Source organism: Aulostomus chinensis, chromosome 1, assembly GCF_037954235.1.
Source record: "Aulostomus chinensis isolate RoL2024-O1b breed Wild chromosome 1, RoL_Achi_v1.0, whole genome shotgun sequence".
In the NCBI taxonomy this organism is placed as follows: Eukaryota; Metazoa; Chordata; class Actinopteri; order Syngnathiformes; family Aulostomidae; genus Aulostomus; species Aulostomus chinensis.
The window spans coordinates 56,582,355-56,601,228 of NC_141320.1; the positions used below are offsets into that span (position 1 = coordinate 56,582,355).

Consider the following 18,874-nt stretch of genomic DNA (forward strand, 5'->3'; position numbering starts at 1 on the left):
CAGAGCTGACAGAGATGGTTTGACACAACTCATGATGTTACTGCACTGTAGAGCAGCAAGAAGGGAGAGAGGAGGAACAACTTGATTGAATAAAACAAAGACAAACAATCAAAGAGAGTCAGAGCAGAGGGAGCGGCCCTGAGTCACAGTTAATGATGGAGTCTGATGATCCATCATTCATCTCCTTTAAATGCTGTCAGGGAGGGAGAGCCGTCTGCTGGTGGTGGTGTTCATTCCTCAGTGGGAGCCTCTATGGTTGATGTTCTACTGCCCTCTGGTGGTGAGGCAGTGGGGATGCAGGTGATCTGCTGGTCTGGTTGAACGTGAGTGGACAGAAACCTTGTTGAGGTGACTGGGAGTTCCTGACTGTGGTGAGCTGCCTTGCTTCTCCTCAGGTCTTCATGGTGGCTTTCTGCTGGACTGTTGTTGAAGGGAACATGGCATCGTCTGATTTTCAGCTCTGACATCTGGACAGTGGACAGATGTGACATCATCATGGTCTCACTGCCTGCTTTGTTCATGGATCAATGGAACGTTGTGTTGGAACCTTTATTGTAGAACTGCTATGAGCTGAGAGCTCAGTGTTGTTGGAACAACGCAGCTCCACATGGGACTGATGTGATGAAGAGGTTTTTATTGAGCTGAAGCTGGAGAGCAACAATCAAAATGGAGCAGCAAACATAATGTCTGGTCTCTCTCTCTTCTCTTCCCCACCTCTCTGTCTCCTCTCCTCCCTCACCTCCATCTCTCTCCAGCCCTTTTTAGACAGAAAATGTACCAAATTTGCGGCCTGGTAGAGGCGGGAATTTGCCGTCTTGTCTGTGTGAAATGGAGGCGTAATATTCCTCTTTTTAAAAAGACACCCTTGGTGGGCATCAACACTTGATGTGATGTGCAGCTCACACAACCTCAGTCATTAACAACGCAATGACTGAGGTTGGCAGAGCGGGGCAACAACAGACTCTTGAACTGAAACCCAAGATGGAAACCATCTCGGAGCAGTTGGCCACTCTGCGAAGAGGAGAGTGATGTTGAAGACAAGAAATTTGACTTTACAATTTGGATTGGACTGAAAGAGAAGACAGATTGGAATGTTTGCTCGTCTGCCCAAACCCACAGCTTCCTTATCGGCTGCCCCATTGTTTATCCTCCAGGAGAACTCCTTCTGCCTTGGTGACGTAAATGGCGCGTACTATCCTCCCCTCCCCTGTGTGTTCTTGACCCCTGCCTCTGCCCTCTCCACCTCCCTTGGGGTGGCAGCGCCGACCTTGTAGTCTGGCTGCAGGCCTCACTCTCACTTGCCTCCATTGGGACAACGGACTGTTCAAGTTTAGCGTACATACACAACAAATGTATATGTGCTGTCGTTAATTCTAAAGTGTACCATTATTACGATTGACCTGTAATAATTGTGACTGTTGTGATCGCTGTATTAGGCATTTGAGTGTGGAAGTGGAATTTCCCCTTGGGGATTAATAAAGTATCAATCTATCTGTCTGTCTTTATTAAATCTGATTCCTCTGTCTGTAGTAACAGGACATGAACCACAGTCCTTGAAAGGAGCTGTCATGAAACCACTGCTTCAGAAGCCTCCTCTAGACCCTGAGGTTCTAGCCAACTATGGACTGACAGCTAACCTCCCCTCCTCTCTAAAATCCTGGAGAAAGCAGCTGCTAATCAGCTGAGTGACTTCCTCCATAACAAGAGTTGATTTGAGGGTTTTAGTCTGGTTTTAGAGCCCAGCCCAGCACAGAGACAGCACTGGTAGAAATGACTGGATATTTGTGTGTAAGCTGTAACTTCAGTCCACTACTATTGACTAGAGGAGAGGTAAAATTACGCCTGTGATCTGAGGTTTGACCCACAAAAAGAAACGCGACTTAGGAAAAGTTTTTGATCCATAATGATTCTATCAACAACTCGCACCAGCACTAGAATTGCAGATAACGTCAGCAGGACCAGACCCAATGGGTCCAAAACTGTCTCCAGTTGCTGGTAGCACCCTGGGTGAGCTGGGAAGGCCAAAGGTCCAAAAAAGTGAACCTCCCCTTCAAGACTGCAGCTGCTCCAGAATGCAGCTGCATATGTGCATGGACAGGAACTAGGAGGAGAGACCACATCACCAATGCAGAACAGAGTTCAAAATCCTTCTCCTCACTCTTAAAGCTCCTAAAGGAAAATTCCAGCTAAAAAGGAACCTCAGGTGTGTTCTTGTGTTTTTATTATTTCAAACGACTGCAAATGGAACCCAGTTGTGGTGCATACTACTAATTAGCTCCCAACGCAGGTCGTGGGGGCAGCAGATAAGCAGAAAAATCATAACAATAACATCCACTCAAAATAGCAGAACACCTCTGTGGTGATCAAGTAGGGCCTCTACATGTCAACAAAAGCACTGAGAACTTTGAAAGAGTACAGAAAGTTTATTACATGACGGAGTTATAAGGACAGTTATAAGGTGTGTGGACAGCTGTTACACTTTAATTCACCTGTAGAAGAAGAAGACCTTCACTGTAAAAAAATTAATCCTGTGTGTTACTCCCGGGTGGTCAGGGACTAACGTCAGTCCTGGTCCTGATACATCAGAAATCCAACCAATCCGTCACATAGCAACCGCATATTTGTTTCACTAGTGCCCAGCGGCAACGCATTCTGCCTGAGCCGGACCACTGTGTCTGTGTGGGTGCCTGTACTTAGCATATACTGCATGTGTACTACTACAAAAAGGTACTTCACCAAAGGCTCCTGCAGTGTCATTTTCAGCAGGCTGCCTCCCACAACCCAAAGACATGCTAGAGACATTATCTGGATACTCTTGATCAACTTTAGAGACAGGGCGGGGCAAATGGTTTCTCCCCATTGTGTGTTCTCATGTGTCTTTTGAGATTTCCATTGTCTGTATATTTTTTGCTGCAAATTGAGCAGGAGAATGGTTTCTCCCCAGTGTGCATTCTCATGTGAGATGCTAGATTTCCCTTTTGTGAACATCTTTTTCCACAAACTGAGCAGGAGAATGGTTTCTCACCAGTGTGTGTTGTCATGTGTGATTTCAGATGTCCCTTTACAGAGAATCTTTTGCTACAAACTGAGCAGGGGAATGGTTTCTCCCCAGTATGTGTCCTCGTGTGTGTTTTCAGACGTTCCCTAACTGAAAAACTTTTGCCACACACTGAGCAGTGGAATGGTTTCTCCCCAGTATGTGTCCTCATGTGTGTTTTCAGACGTTCACTAACTGAGAATCTTTTGTCACAAACTGAGCAACGGAACGGTTTCTCCCCTGTGTGTGTTCTCGTGTGTTTTTTCAGATGTCCCTTGACTGAGAATCTTTTGCCACAAACTGAGCAAGGGAACGGTTTCTCCCCTGTGTGTGTTCTCATGTGTTTTTTCAGATGTCCCTTGACTGTGAATCTTTTGCCACAAACTGAGCAGGGGAATGGTTTCTCCCCACTGTGTGTTCTCATGTGTGTACCTAAACCACTTCTAAATCTAAAAACTTTACTGCATGTTGAGCACCTAAAAGGATGCTCATCCTCACTGACTTCTGTCTCAGATTCAGAAGGACCAAAGGTCACGTTCCTGATGATTTCTGATTCTCTTTCAGTCTGTACTTTTTGATCTTTTGAACTGCAATGAGTCCCTTCCTGTCCTGGGCTCAATTTCTGAAGCAAATTCCTCCTTGAGCCAAAGGGTTCCTTGTGTTTAGAGGAGGCCGTGTTATCAGGTCTGACCCAATCATCCTCACTGATTTCAGTCTCAGCTTCAGAAGAGTCTGACATCTGGTCTTCAGTCTGGGGTTGTACAAGTGGATCTGGATCTACCTTGCTGGCTGGTTCTGGTCCTCCACACTCTTCTCCATCAGCTTCTGTTTTCAGAGGATGAACTGGGCTGCTGCTCAGAGACTCTTCTTTCAAGTTCTCCTCAGTTAGACTCTGATGAAGCTGTGGGAACTGAGGTTTCTCTTCGTCCTCTTCACTCTTCACAGGGACCAGAGTGAAGGGGAACGTGGTGATATCAGCCTCCTCCTGCCCTTGAAGCTGCCCTCCCTCCTCACTGGTCCAGAGCTCCTCCCACTCCTCTTTAATGTGGGGGGGCTCTGGGTCCTGCAGCTCAGGGGGAACCTCTTCTTTAATCACCAGCAGCTGCTCCACATCTGCAGGACACAAACAGCAACATCATAAATCTCTTCATTTGACTCTGAAACAGTGGAGCAACAGACAGAAACAGAAATCAACTCAATGAAAAGAGACGTCCTGCTACTGACGACCAGTCAGCAAACTGGACAAAAATCAGAATCGAATCGTGCGAGAGTCAAAGATTCCACCCCAGTTACTTAGTATTGGTGTTTCTCTTCCACACAAATACCCAAAAGCAGTAGCAATCCAGTGAACAGGTTCAAGGGTCTCAGCAAGATGGCGGCGACAGGGATGCATCCCAGAAACCTGACGGCGCCACCTACATGTTGATTAGGAAGCAGCCAAGATGGCACCCAGCAGGTCCTGAGCCTGGTGAGGTTTCACGGTTCTAAAAACACTATTAAACACTTCCATGTTGTTCCACTCCTGCTCAGTCAGAACACAAGGACCCAGATTATGGACACAACAAGACCGGAGACACTTGCTGGCTAGCATTAGCAGGAGTACCGCCTCCCAGTGTCCCGGTCAGTGTGTGGGATCCAGGGATGTCCTCTCCACTGGGAAAAGTGGGACAATTCTTGATGGCCGGTCCAGCCCAGGCCAGCTGGGCAGTGAACAAAAAGATTTTTTTAATAGGCCTGTATAGTTTCCATCATAGGAGGAACGGTGGTGCAGTGGTTCAGCCTGTCGCCTCACAGCAACAAGGTTCTGGGTTCTAGCCCCTGCTCAGGCACAGGATCTTTCTGTGTGAGTCTGCATGTTCTCCCTGTTCCTACGTGGGTTCTCTCCAGGTTTTCCGGCTCTGCAAAAAAGAGGTTTAACACAACGCCAACCCTTCAGTTTGGTAAATATCGGCTATATTGAGAGCTCTTATAATTCTGACTTTATTTTGTAAGTTGATCTCAGAATTGGACCGTCCAGTTAAGATCATTTCTGTTGTTGGTTCTCAAGATCTGGATGGATGTTCTATGTTATTGATTTACTTTCTAGTGATCAGTTTTGGTTTTCAAGACTTGGTGAAGGGATTTCTCTTTAAGAACCTGGCCGACCCTTTTTAGTTTTGTTGCTATTGGCAACAGTGACGAGTGTTCTTGTTGGTTTGAATATATTTGATGCAGGCCATCCAATGAAGGCAGATGTCAAGACTTAGTTGTTGTCATCTGATGAGAGATATATTTTTAGTTTTCTTTTTCATTTGGCCCCGAGGGACTGCCACCTCCTCCTGGTCAGGGGTTTGGGGCCTCAGGGACCCTCAGAGTTCCAGTTCTGGAACAAACTACGCTACTTTTTGTTAGCGACAGGCCCTGCTGTTCACACCATCGACGCTCAATCAGGCTGCTGTTCACACTACAAGATTTGTTGGCGCACAGGAGTGTTCAGACTACAGGATTTTCCCCGTCAGGAGGCGTGGCCAACTGCACAGCTGGCCAGGAAAGTCTTGGACGCAGCGCACGCCCCTTTCATTGTAAACATGGAGGCGGAGCAGAACGCAGCCCTCCAGGTCCTTAGTGCGCTACCATGGAGCCAAGAATCCTGTGTCCAAGGATGTGGTGAACCCTTCATAGAATCCATGCCCCTCCTCATTGTTGTTGTTGGCTCTGCGTCACTCCCCCACTGCCAGAGCTCCCATGTCTGCTGTCATTGGCTGCAGCTCCGTTTGAGTCACTGCCACAAGTCCTGATATCCAGCAGTGCTGGGTGTCCTTTTTTTTGGCCCACATCACATGTGACCTCCCAGTCCACTGTCTTGGATCTGTTCACCCTCATTACTGTAGTGTGGTGGTCATGAATGCCTCAGCCTGATTGGGGGAGGGAAGTCACTGACGCCTAAAATCTTGGAGTGAACTGGGCTTTAGCCTTCATGTGGGACCAGGTTGGACCGGTCTGAGGGTGAAGGTCTGACAAAGTGCAATCCAATTACATGACAACAACAGTGATCCAGAGACCCACCTACCCCCCCCCCCAACACCATCACACCCTTTCCCGCCTCAGTCGCCACCATGTGCCCCCTTACAAATGCCTGTCTAGAACCGGCCCTGCTGCAGCTCCACTTCCTGGCTGAATGAGGGGCCCAGCAGGTCCCTGGGGGACTCACCTGCTCTGTCCAGCCTGACTCGGGGCTTCAGCACGGCATCGAGCAGCAACCTCTGCCGGCGGTTCTCCCGCTCGTACTCCGCCACGGTTTCCTCCAGCAGAGCCACGATCTGCTCCGCGGCCGCCGCCAGCCGCTCGGTGAGCAGCGCTCTCAGCCCCGGGACTCCAGCCGCTGAGTCTCCTTCTCCCAGCTGCAGCAGGAAGTCTTCAGCGGCGGCGGCGAGGATCCGCTCCTGGACCGACACCCGCAGCAGCTGCGCGGCGCACATGTTGAGGTTCTACCGGCGCCACTCAGCCTTCAGGAGACAAAGACCGAGGCCTTCCGCTTCTTTTCTTCTTCTTCTTCTTCAAAACGAGCAGAGTCCAAGCTCTGTTCTCTGTGCCACTCCAGACTTGCTAACGTTTCCTTAACTCGCTAACCTGGTAGCAGCGGTAGTGATGAGTCGAGTGATCCAGGATTTCGTTTTGAAAAACGCGTATTGATGCCGTACTTAGTGACGTCCAAAGCCTCGCCGACCGGCAGTGACCACGTGACAGATTCAAGCCCTGGTTCCCTGGCTTGGCGTGAGATTCGAAACCACTAAAGCCTGATTTATGCTTCTGCGTCGCGTCGACGCAAACCCCAACAAAATCCTGCCTCCGTGTCGCGTCGACGCGTGGTGACGTCAACGTCGAGGACTGTGATTGGTCCGCTCAAAACGTCATTTCCGGTTCAGTCGCAGCACAACAACACCGCCATCTTCACAGTTTCTGTGGTTAAGGCTCCAAGAAAAAAATGGACCAAGCCGAAGAAAGGATTATTCTTGGCACTACAAAGACTGACAAATGGCCAACAATTGTTGTCTGTGACCGGAAGAAAACCAAGGAATCCGACAAGAGCCCCGTAAACAATACAAAGACAAAGCCACACCCCCTAGCGGCTTGGCGGTGAATTGCAGAGGTCTGATATGGACCATCAACAGTTGAACGTTGTTGGCAGGACTAGAACCTACGCAGGGAGACCCCAATGGATTTCAAGTCCATCGCCTTCACCACTCGGCCACAACAACCACATTCACACACATTTTTAGGAGACTGAAATTCACCAAATTATCTTTATTATTATCTTTATTATTATCATTTTGATGTTCTAGAGGAGACAACATCTGATCTTTGTTAGAGCCACCAGTCAAAGGTTTTCTTTAAAGGCTGCAGCAGCTGAGAATGAGGAATTAATAACCATCTTAGTGAGGACATTTTGAAACAATGACAGAAAAGATGACATTTTGCCAGCTCTGCTCCTCCAGCCAGTGTTGGACAGTGACTTGGGAATCTGTATTGTTGAATATCAGACTCTACTGGTGAGTGGATGCTGTATAAATTCCATCCATAAATGGAGGTGGATCCTAAAAGGGCTCGTTGACTCAGGAGGATCTCTCCACCCTACAGACTGAGAAGGAATCATCAAAGATGGGAGTTGGAGTTCTGTGGATCTGTGCTGGATTCCTCGTCCTCACGGACCAGAAGTCTGTCTGAAATACGACACTGATTGATGATCTTTTCATGAATCTGAAAATGCTTCGAAACTTAAAGAGGAAAACAAATCTATCTTTTACAATCATTTTCATCATGGGAACGGACGTCTGCTGCGGCTGGTTTTTAAACGAGAGCAGGAAAGGACAGACAGCAGAAGGCAAATAAATAGAAGAAAAGACAAAAGAGAGAGAGAGAGAGAGAGAAAGATTGAGAGGGAGGGAGGGCTCTTGTGGGGCTACTTCTTCTTCCTCTGCTCCAGTTGGTTCCGCCCTGTCTGCTGGTGTCTCCACTGCTGTCACAGAGCGGCTGATTGTCACACCAAGAGACCGCAAGTGTCTCATGTTCAGTGTCTGGCACGGGACTTTGCAAAAGTAGGTAGTTATAGTTACTAGTTACCTCTGCCAAAATGTAACTGAGATAGTACCTGAGTTACTCCACTCTGAAAGTAACTACTCACCAGGGAAAGTAACTACTGCAAGAAGACAGACATGTCCTCCCTCAAGCCTCAAACAGACCATTGGTCCTGTTTGGTGTTCCAAGTCACACGTCTGGCCTTCTGTTTGAGGGGAGGAAGGTGTGGGGAACCCAACCCCTGGTTTACTGGGAGATTCATCACAGCCGACTTGGCACACACTTTGTTTGTCTCTGACCAAAAGACACAACAGGACCTCAGAGGACCGTACGACTCTTCATTTCTTTTCACCAGGAGAGAAGTCTTTGTTTTTTGGAAAATGGCCGATTGCAACGGTAAGCAATTTCTTTATGTATTGTTGTCTTTAACTGATGCAGTGATAAATTACTAGAGTGCTTTTCAACATTTGAAACCTTTTTTTGTTGAGGAAAAGTCCGGTGAGCCTCTCTGTATGATCATATCATTAACAAATAAATATTTGATTGAGTAAACCACTAAAATTTCTAGCCCATGACCTTTGCTTTCAAACACCCATATTGACCACGTGCCTTCTGTTTTAGGGGAGGAGGGGTGAGGAACCGCATCCCTGCCTTTGAGCTGCTCTGGCTGTTTGACCTCTGTTTAATGGTGATGTTATTTCTGCTTCTTTTTGACTGTATGGAACAAAACAAGCTGAGGGCCAGCGAGTGTATTCAGAGATGGAGGCCAGGCAGCTGGAATCTCCACCAGAGGAAGCTTCAGGGTGTGCAGGACCATACCTGGATCATGAAGACGGGTTCATGGATCGGGAACTTTCAGCCAAACTCATGGAGCGTCTAAGAACTGTTGTCTGACTGCTGCTCAATGCTGCCATGAACACACAGTGGACTGATGACTGGTGATGAAGCATTCATGTGAGAGCAACCACACGTGGGGAGGAAATACCTGATGACTATTTTGAAAGAGATCATGAAAACATACGATCCAGGCTTTGGAACAGAAACCTCATCTGCACAATTAGAAAGGACCTGTTCCTGAACCACAGGCTCATCAGTCCTGCTAAGATCACGGGCGCTGCTGAGACACTGTTGGAGACACTGTTGGAGACACTGGCGCAAGCAGGGGTGGCACCAAGAGCGACTGGTGACTATTGGAAAGTACACAGGTAGGTGACCACTGCTGGAACATTCATGCTGAACAAGCAGGATCTCAAACATTGGTATTCTACTTAGGTGGCGCTACAGAGTTGGATGTACTATTTTGACTACTCTGACTTTGCCTACATGCAGGAATGCTGCCCAGGTCCGTACACTGCTAATGGGACTGATGGGTGCCCTCAACCTTGCATGTCCCCCACGACTGTGCTACACTTCTGAAGTGTTTCAAAAACTTCTCTTGGATCTGGATGGACTTCAACTGTCCCCCAAAGTCCACGCATTAAAGGTGAAATTGTCTTGAATGAAGATTTGAAGTGACAAACTTCACAATGCCAAACCGATGAGGTCAGGTTTGAATGGATGAATGTTGCAGTTGAACAAGATTTGAAAGCACTTTGATGAAGCGTTTCAGGAGTTCTTGTCACGCTCACTGACTGTTACACACTTACGCTCACACACTCTCACACACTCACTTTACAGATGTGCGGTACACACACGGTGAAGAGGTTTTTGCTAAGAACATTTTTGTTTTGTTTTTTTAAGAACATTTTGGTTAGTTTTTTACTGAAAGTACTTGTAATACATTGATTCTTAAAAATAAATATGTATTTGTACAGTATTTTAGTTGTGTGATTTATATATGTATGTGTGTGTGTGTGTGTGTGTGTGTGTTTGTGTAGGGGAGAGTGGGGTATTGTGAGACATTGGTTAAAGTGAGACTAATACCATGGGGCACAAAGTAAGTGTTTCTGTCCCTTAGTTGGCCCGTAGGGTCAGGGTTCACTCAACAGGTAGCCTAAGTGGTTCTGTCCCAAGTCCTCTTCCTGAGCCTGTCTACCTGGACAGTGAGGACCAACAGGACATCCTTGGTGCCTTTCTGAAGGCAGGACTTCATAGAACACCAACACAACTGAGCTTCACGGATGAGTGCAGTTCATCTTTGGTGTTCTAGTTCCTGAGGCAGGCCTCACCATGGATATATTTTGGTGTGTCCCAGTTCCTGGACTTTCAAAGCCTATAGAAACAGCATGCCTACCATGGTGCTACTGGTGTATGGACCTGTGTAGAATGGCTTGCTGTTCTGTAGTAGTAGAATGGTATATTTAAATGATATATTTTGAAGGAACTACTCTCTTTTGGAAGGCCATCATGGACGGCCTGACTGAGCTGCAGAATTGGTCCATGCAGGAGGCTGAGCAGGTCTTCCTCTCTGGTCCAGTGTCTCAGCACAGGTCAGAGTAGAGAACTAAAACATGAACACAAATCTTTATCAGCTGTTTACTGATATCAGTGACTACCTTCAAGTAAGAGTGTTAGTGAATGGACCCTTTTTAAAGTTTATGTTATAATGTTTGAAAAATGATGCTCACAAAAACACAATAAAAGTGTTTGTGGAAAAACGATTCCGTAGATTTTATTGCCATTTTAAGAGTTCAAGCATATTTTGATGACATTGTTTGATATCATGACTCAGTTACTTTAGCAGGACCATCGTGACATGAAATCTTCCTCATCATCCCATATCGACCCTCAACCCCTCACACAGAACCAGGAGCCCTCAACTGAATGAACCTTTAAAACTGAGAAGTTGGACAGGAAGCAGTACTTTGGTGGAATGAACCGTTAAAACTATAAATTAGAAAGTATTTTGGTGGAATGAACCTTTAAAACTATAAATTAGAAAGTATTCTGGTGGAATCGTAATAAACCTTGAATACTATAGTTAGAAAGTATTTTGCTCCCATCCAACTCAACAGGTGGTGTTGTAGTGAACTGCAGCTCTCTGGTGCTGCAGGAATCTCCTCTTGAAAAGCTTCACAGTTCAGAGTCGTTCCAGAATCTAGGAGCAGAAATTAAAGTCTCCTACGACGAGGATGGGATTGGAACCCACACCTGCAGAACTCAATGGATCAGCAGTCCATCACCTTAACCACTCGGCCACCTCGTCTCCTGACCACCATGAGGTGCTGCTTTTTCTGAGCCTTTTAAACAGCTGAACTCTTTGGAGCCCAGTTGTCAGAAATGGACCCAGCAGGAGCCACTGAACACAACTCTGACATCATCAGGCTTCCTCCCAGCAGCTTGGTGCTCCAGAAGGAAGAATCCAGACCATCGCTACATCATCAGAGTGAACACCAGCTGATGTTTACCAGTTGAACAAGCCTTTGACTTCTAAATGACATCCAAGCTCAGATTCTCTTGTCCTGATAGAACAAGTCAATGTTGAAGAAGATGAGAGCACCAGTCTCTTTCATCCAATGCTGGAACAGCGCTAGACTGAAGGTTAAAGGCAAGTTTTGAACTGAAGAAGCTTCTTGGACCTCTAAACTTCTTAACTCACTTTCTCCAAGAACTGCGCCTGGACGACGGCCGTTTCCAGCGGTACTTCTGGCTGACGAGGTTCCTGTTCGATGACCTGTTTGTGAGGATCGGTGCCAGAATATCAAGGACCGACACCAACTCCAGGCTCCAGGACCGTTGACATGACTTCCCTGACGCCAGGGGAATCTCAACACTGACCGGCTCTCTGGACTCATTGTCCTGAGAATTTGTCACAAAAGTTGAATATTTTCAAATGCATGAATACGCGTCTCTCACGTTCCCGGCGAGTACACACACACGGGTTCAGCTCTCTACATGGACTTTACATGTGAACTTGTTGCACGAAAAATTTGTGTCACGATTGATGTGAACATGCCTTAAGGCTGTGTGGGCTGACATCACAGTGAAATGACAGAGATCACAGAGCCTTTGAGATCACAGGCTGAGATCCTTTACTCCCTAAAATGAAGAAAATTAATGTTGTGTCTGTGTTTGTGTTGCTGCATCAGTTAAACAGTGACTCCACCAGAGGGGGTGTAGCTCAGTGGTAGAGCGCATGCTGAGCATGTATGCGGCCCTGGGTTCAATCCCCGGCATCTCCAGCTGGTCCTGTGTAGCCTTCATCTTATCTGCTAAAGTGATCCTTAAATGTGACAACAGTCGATTAACTATCAGAAGACATCTTCTACATGTTCAAGGTGGGCGAACTTTCCACAGATATTCAAAATTACTTTTGAAATGAAAACATAGATCAAACCTGCTCTGTCAATCACCCACAATGGGCGGATCGTCCCACTCCCTATCAGGTTCCCCACTCCGTGACCCAGGAGGCTCCCTCTCCCTATCAGGACTAGAAATCCATTGGGGTCTCCCTGCTCAGGTAGGAGTCCTGACCACAACGTTAAACTGTTGATGTTCTAGAGGAGACAACATCTGATCTTTGTTAGATCCACCAGTCAAAGGTCTTCTTTTTAGGCTGTAGCAGCTGAGAATGAGGGATTAATAACCATCTTAGTGAGGACATTTTGAAACATGATGACATTTTGACTTGCAGCACTGCAAAAATCATCTCCCCTCCAAAAACCCTCTTCTCCAACTCTGTACTCAAGTTGTCTCCTCATCAGACACCACAGGATCCAGGACGTTCAGTCAAAAAATCATTAGTGATTTCAAAAATGTCCATCAGACACAAAATAAGACTTCAAACAGGTTTACAACTTTATTTGATGTTGACCCATTTTGTCCATTTTGCCTCCACACTGTACTTCATCACAGCATTTAACATCAGGACTGCTCCCAGATCAGCTCCATGACCTCATCCCAGCACCACAGTACCGCCCAAGTTCATCAAGGATGGCCAACATGAGCAGGTCTAGATTCACCTCCATCTTTGGAGGCTGTTGAATTTCCTCCTGTGGACCGTCAGGCTGTTTCCTTACTTTGCTGTGACCCAACAGCAGACAGCAACAAGGACTGTGGTGAACTTGGTAAAATCACCATCTGGAGTCTGGACCAAGATGCTGATGTGATCCTTTGATGAGTTTAGAATCAGTCAGAGATCAATGCTCAGAACCCAGAGATCAGAGACTGAATTCAGACATCAAACACAGAATGCAGAGATCAAAGACAGAATTCAACGATCAATCAATGTGAGGAACCAGCGTCTCATGTGAAGATGCTTCTGAACTCATGAAGTGAAATCCTACCAAATAGAGATGAATGAGTCCAACTGGACCTGAACAGGAGAGAAATAAAGGAGTTGTTATGTAATTGTTATTTATTTCCAGGCCAGGTGAGGGTTGGATTTTGTTCGTTCATGTTGAAGTGAACTGACAGTGGGACTGTGGATCTGGGCTGAAGTCCAGCTCACTGCTGGTTTAATAAACCACCTGATTGTTTTTTCCAATCAGCTCTGATCTGATGGAAGAAACAAAAAGCCAAACTTCATTCGTCCGTGTCCAAACTCCAAGTCTGTTGATGTGCAGCACTCCAGTTATTTGTTTCTTTCCAGACAGAAGCAGGTTGGTGGAGGAATAAAACCTCAAGAGTGAACAAACAGCAATGAGAGAAGTGAATCCTGCACTCAGAGAAGTTGTGTCTGCACTCGCCAACCAGGAAATGCGTCTATCTTCTGTGTGACTGAGGCAGCTGCTGAGAGCTGCGTTTCTCAGCTGTGTGGGGGCGGGACTCTGTCTGGCAGACAGTTGACCTGTCAATCACACACAATGTTGTGGGACACAGACACAAAATGCGAGGTGCCATTTCCATTCTGGGTCAATCAGCTCTGGGACCGTTTTGTCTTTTGAATGAAGAAATGCGTTCATTTTGGGTAGCAGCTTGTAAAAATGCCCCGGCTCAACCACCAGACCTCTGTGTACACTGTCAAGAAAAAAAACTGTAAAAAAAACAGTAAAAAGTCTGACAGCAGAGTTTCCAGACGAACACTGTCAAATTACAGTAATTAACTGTTCCAAAAAATTACATGGAATAAACTGTAAAAATACACAGAAGGTTTCACAGTCCAAATTGATGAAATTACAGTCCATTTAATGTTGATAAATGTGCATTCAACTGCAGGAAAACAGGCCCATCACGTAAAAAAACATGAAGAACAAGGACCTTTCAGGTTCTTCTCTAAGTTCAGGGCTCTTACTGGTTCATTTATGAAACAAACCAGTCTATGAGCAGTAATTTCCCATGAAAAAAGTTCATTTGACAGTGGAAAAGCAAGCATAGTCCATCAAAATAGTCAAGTTTAAGGTCAATCACTGTCAATTGAAGCTATTTAGTTGTTACTTTATGAAACTGAGCCAACTTTCTACAGTGATTTCCTGTTAGATTCTGGTTTCTCCAAGTACAAAAACTATGACAATGTATAAACACAGAATCTGTACTTTGAACAATAGAGAATTTCTGCATATTTACAGTATCAGTCCATCACTTTAGAGGATTGGAATGTAAAAAAAATCATTGGACAATGGAAATCATTTATCCTTTAACGAAACAACTTCAGTGCAGAGTTGATAACTGCACTTCAAACTTTGAACTGGTGTCCACATCAATGTGGAATTTGAGGAGGCCACAGCCACCAAATTTCCCAGAGTTCTTGACTATTTGCAGTCTCTTCCCTTGGAGAAGTCAAGTGGAACTACAAGACAAGGAGCAGAAATCCAAGCTGCTGGTGGACCACGTGGTGCTGTGTTGATGCTACTTTCACACTCAAAGGGGATCGTGCAGGAATGTTCCACACGGTTGACCAAACTTCCATTGCAGAAGAGATTCAGGCAGTTCCACCCACGCCATGCATCCTTGTATGCTGTAAGTGTGAGGCAATACAATACAGTATGTTTCAGTGACATACATTTAGACAGAAGACCTTGGTTTATTGGGTGATGCTTATTGACATGCCAATTGGATTGTGGTGCCAATATGGCTGACTTGGTCGGTGGAAATCTTATCATCACAAAACAAAGTACACACAAATGTTCAAATTACTTTTCTAGACTTTAGTCCCCAAAGGAATTTCAGGCACCTGAAAGTGACTTTCATAAATCTGTGTGTCTGTGTACATTACATGTCCCCAAAATGGACATAAAAATTATTGGTCCCCAATCTCAAGGATAAAATGATGCTACAGTGATGTAGGAAGAGTTGCTACAAACGTCAAAATGATGCTACAGTGATGTAGTGAGAGTTGCTACAAACCTTAAATGATGCTGCAGTGATGTAATAAGAGTTGCGAAAAAACCCCACAATGATATTGTCAGGAATGTAGAGAGAGTTGCGACTAACCTAAAATGATGCTACGTGATGTAGTAATAGTTGCTAAAAACCCCAATAAGATGCTGTCAGTAATGTAGTGTGAGTTACTACTAACCTATCAAATGATGCAACAGTGATGTGGTGAGAGTTGCGAAAAACCTCAAAATGATGCTACAGTGATGTAATAAGAATTGCTACTAATCTAAGAAATGATGGCCAGTGATGTAGTGAGAGTTGCTACTAATCTAAGAAATGATGCTACAGTGATGTTGTGAGAGTTTCAACTAATCTGAAAATGATGCAACAGTGATGTAGTAAGAGTTGCTAAAAATCTAAAAATGATGCTCCAGTGATGTGGTGAGAGTTGCTAAAAACCTCAAAATGATGCTGACAGTGATGTAATGAGAGTTTCTACTAACCAAAGAAATGATGCTACAGTGATGTGGTGAGAGTTGCTACGATGCTCAAAATGATGCTACAGTGATGTGGTGAGAGTTGCTACGATGCTCAAAATGATGCTACAGTGATGTCGTGAGAGTTGCATAAAACCTCACAATGATGCTCCAGTGATGTCGTGAGAGTTGCTACGAACCTCAAAATGATGCTAAAGTGATGTAGTGAGAGTTGCTACAAACCTCAAAATGATGCGAAAGTGAAGGAATGGGAGTCGCTACTAATCTAAGAAATGATGCTAAAGTGATGTCATGAGAGTTGCTACGAACCTAAGCAATGATGCTCCAGTGATGTGGTTCGAGTTGGTGCTAATCTAAAAATGATGCTAAAGTGATGTCATGAGAGTTGCTATTAATCTCAAAATGATGCTCACAGTGATGTAATGAGAGTTGCTACTAACCTAAGAAATGATGCTCCAGTGATGTAGTGAGAGTTGCTGCGAAACTAAAAATAATGCTACAATGATGTGGTTAGAGTTCCTTAAAACCTCAAAATGATGCTGGAGTGATGTAGTTAGAGTTGCTACTATCCTCAAAATGATGCTAACAGTGATGTAATGAGAGTTGCTACTAACCTAAGAAATGATGCTACAATGATGTGGTTAGAGTTGCTAAAAACCTCAAAATGATGCTGACAGTAATGTAAGTGAGAGTTGCTACTATCCTCAAAACAATGCTACAGTGATGTCATAAGAACTGCTCATGAACTCAAAATGATGCTACAGTGATATAATGAGAGTTGCTACGAACCTAAGAAATGATGCAACAGTGATGTGGTGAGAGTTGCTACTAATCTCAAAATGATGCTACAGTGATGTGGTGAGAGTTGCTACTAACCTCAAAATGATGCTAACAGTGATGTAATGACAGTTGCTACTATCCTCAAAATGATGCTGACAGTGATGTAAATAGAGTTGCTACTAACCTAAGAAATGATGCTACAGTAATGTGGTTAGAGTTGCTAAAAACCTCAAAATGACGCTACAGTAATGAAGTGAGAGTGGCTACTATCCTCAAAACAATGCGACAGTGATGTAGTGAGAGTTGCTACTAATCTCAAAATGATGCTAAAGTGATACAATGAGAGTTGCTAAAAACCTCAAAATGATCCTGAAGTGATCTAGTGAGTTGCTAAAAACCTCAAACTGATGCTACAGTAAGGTAGTGATAGTTTCTACTCATCTCAAAATGATCCTGACAGTCATGTAGTGAGCGTTGCTAAAAACCTAAAAATGATAATACAGTGATGTAAAGAGAGTTTCTACAAATTTCAAAATGATGCTACAGTGATGTAGTGAGAGTTGCTACTAACCTCAAAATGATGCTACAGTGATGTAGTGAGAGTTCCTTAAAACCTCAAAATGATGCTGGAGTGATGGAGTTAGAGTTGCTACTATCTTCAAAATGATGCTAATACTGATGTAATGAGAGTTGCTACTATCCTCAAAATGATGCTGACAGTTATGTAAATAGAGTTGATACTAACCTAAGAAATGATGCTACAGTAATGTGGTTAGAGTTGCTAAAAACCTCAAAATGATGCTCCCGTGATGTAGTGAGAGTTGCTGAAAACCTCAAACTAATGCTACAGTAATGTAGTGATACTTTCTACTCATTTTAAATTATGCTGACATGCATGTAGCGAGAATTTCTAAAAAACCTCAAAATGATGCGACAGTGATATGGTTAGAGTTGCTAAAAACCTCAAAATGACGCTACAGTAATGAAGTGAGAGTGGCAACTATCCTCAAAACAATGCGACAGTGATGTAGTGAGAGTTGCTACTAATCTCAAAATGATGCTAAAGTGATACAACGAGAGTTGCTAAAAACCTCAAACTGATGCAACAGTAAGGTAGTGATAGTTTCTACTCATCTCGAAATGATCCTTACAGTCATGTAGTGAGCGTTGCTAAAAACCTCTAAATGATGCTACAGTGATGTAAAGAGAGTTTCTACAAATTTCAAAATGATGCTTAAGTGATGTAATGAGAATTTCTACTGACCTAAGAAATGATGCTACAGTAATGTAGTGAGAGTTCCTTAAAACCTCAAAATGATGCTGGAGTGATGTAGTTAGAGTTGCTACTATCCTCAAAATGATGCTAACAGTGATGTAATGAGAGTTGCTACTATCCTCAAAATGATGCTGACAGTAATGTACGTGAGAGTTGCTACTCATCTCAAAATGATGCTACAGTGATGTGGTGAGAGTTGCTACTAACCTAAGAAATGATGCGAAGGTGATGTAGTGAGAGTTGCTTCTCATCTAAAAATGATGCTAAAGTGATGTAATGAGAGTTGCTACGAACCTAAGAAAAGATACTACAGTGATGTAATGAGAGTTGCTACTAATTTCAAAATTATGCTACAGTGATGTAGTGAGAGTTGCTAAAAACCTGAAAATGATGCTGTCAGTAATGTAGTGAGAGTTGCTACTGTACTCAAAATGATGCTAAAGTGATGTAATGAGAGTTGCGACTAACCTAAGAAATTATTCTACAGTGATGTGGTGAGTGTTGCTACTAACCTAAGAAATGATGCTACAGTGATGTGGTGAGAGTTGCTACTAACCTAAGAAATTATGCTACAGTGATGTGGTGAGAGTTGCTACGAACCTCAAAATGATGCTGACAGTAATGTAGGTGAGAGTTGCTACTATCCTCAAAATAATGCTAACAGTATGTAATGAGAGTTGCAAAAAACCTTAAAATAATGCTATAGTGATGTAGTGACAGTTGCTCCTTACCTCAAAATGATGCTGACAGGAATGCAGTAAGATTTGCTAAAACTCTCAAAATGATGCTTCAGTGATGTAGTGACAGTTGCTCCTTACCTCAAAATGATGCTGACAGTAATGTAGTGAGAGTTGCTACTGTACTCAAAATGATGCTAAAGTGATGTAATGAGAGTTGCTCCTAACCTAAGAAATGATGCTACAGTGATGTGGTGAGAGTTGCTACTAACCTAAGAAATGATGCGAAGGTGATGTAGTGAGAGTTGCTACTCATCTAAAAATGATGCTAAAGTGATGTGGTGAGAGTTGCTAC

General features: G+C 44.4%; 1 protein-coding gene and 2 non-coding genes across 3 annotated transcripts; 1 reads left to right on the forward strand and 2 right to left on the reverse strand.

The window, feature by feature from the left end:
- Positions 1-2,492: 2,492 nt before the first annotated feature.
- LOC147272333 (uncharacterized) lies at positions 2,493-3,813 on the reverse strand. Its single transcript, XM_086208549.1, has one exon. The coding sequence runs from the start codon at positions 3,774-3,776 to the stop codon at positions 2,826-2,828; it is 951 nt and encodes a 316-aa protein (XP_086064675.1). The 5' UTR covers positions 3,777-3,813; the 3' UTR covers positions 2,493-2,825.
- A 3,380-nt stretch (positions 3,814-7,193) lies between these two features.
- trnas-uga (transfer RNA serine (anticodon UGA)) lies at positions 7,194-7,275 on the reverse strand. The gene has a single exon. It is a non-coding gene; the product is annotated as a tRNA-Ser (tRNA).
- A 4,866-nt stretch (positions 7,276-12,141) lies between these two features.
- trnaa-agc (transfer RNA alanine (anticodon AGC)) lies at positions 12,142-12,213 on the forward strand. The gene has a single exon. It is a non-coding gene; the product is annotated as a tRNA-Ala (tRNA).
- The last annotated feature ends 6,661 nt before the right edge of the window (positions 12,214-18,874 follow it).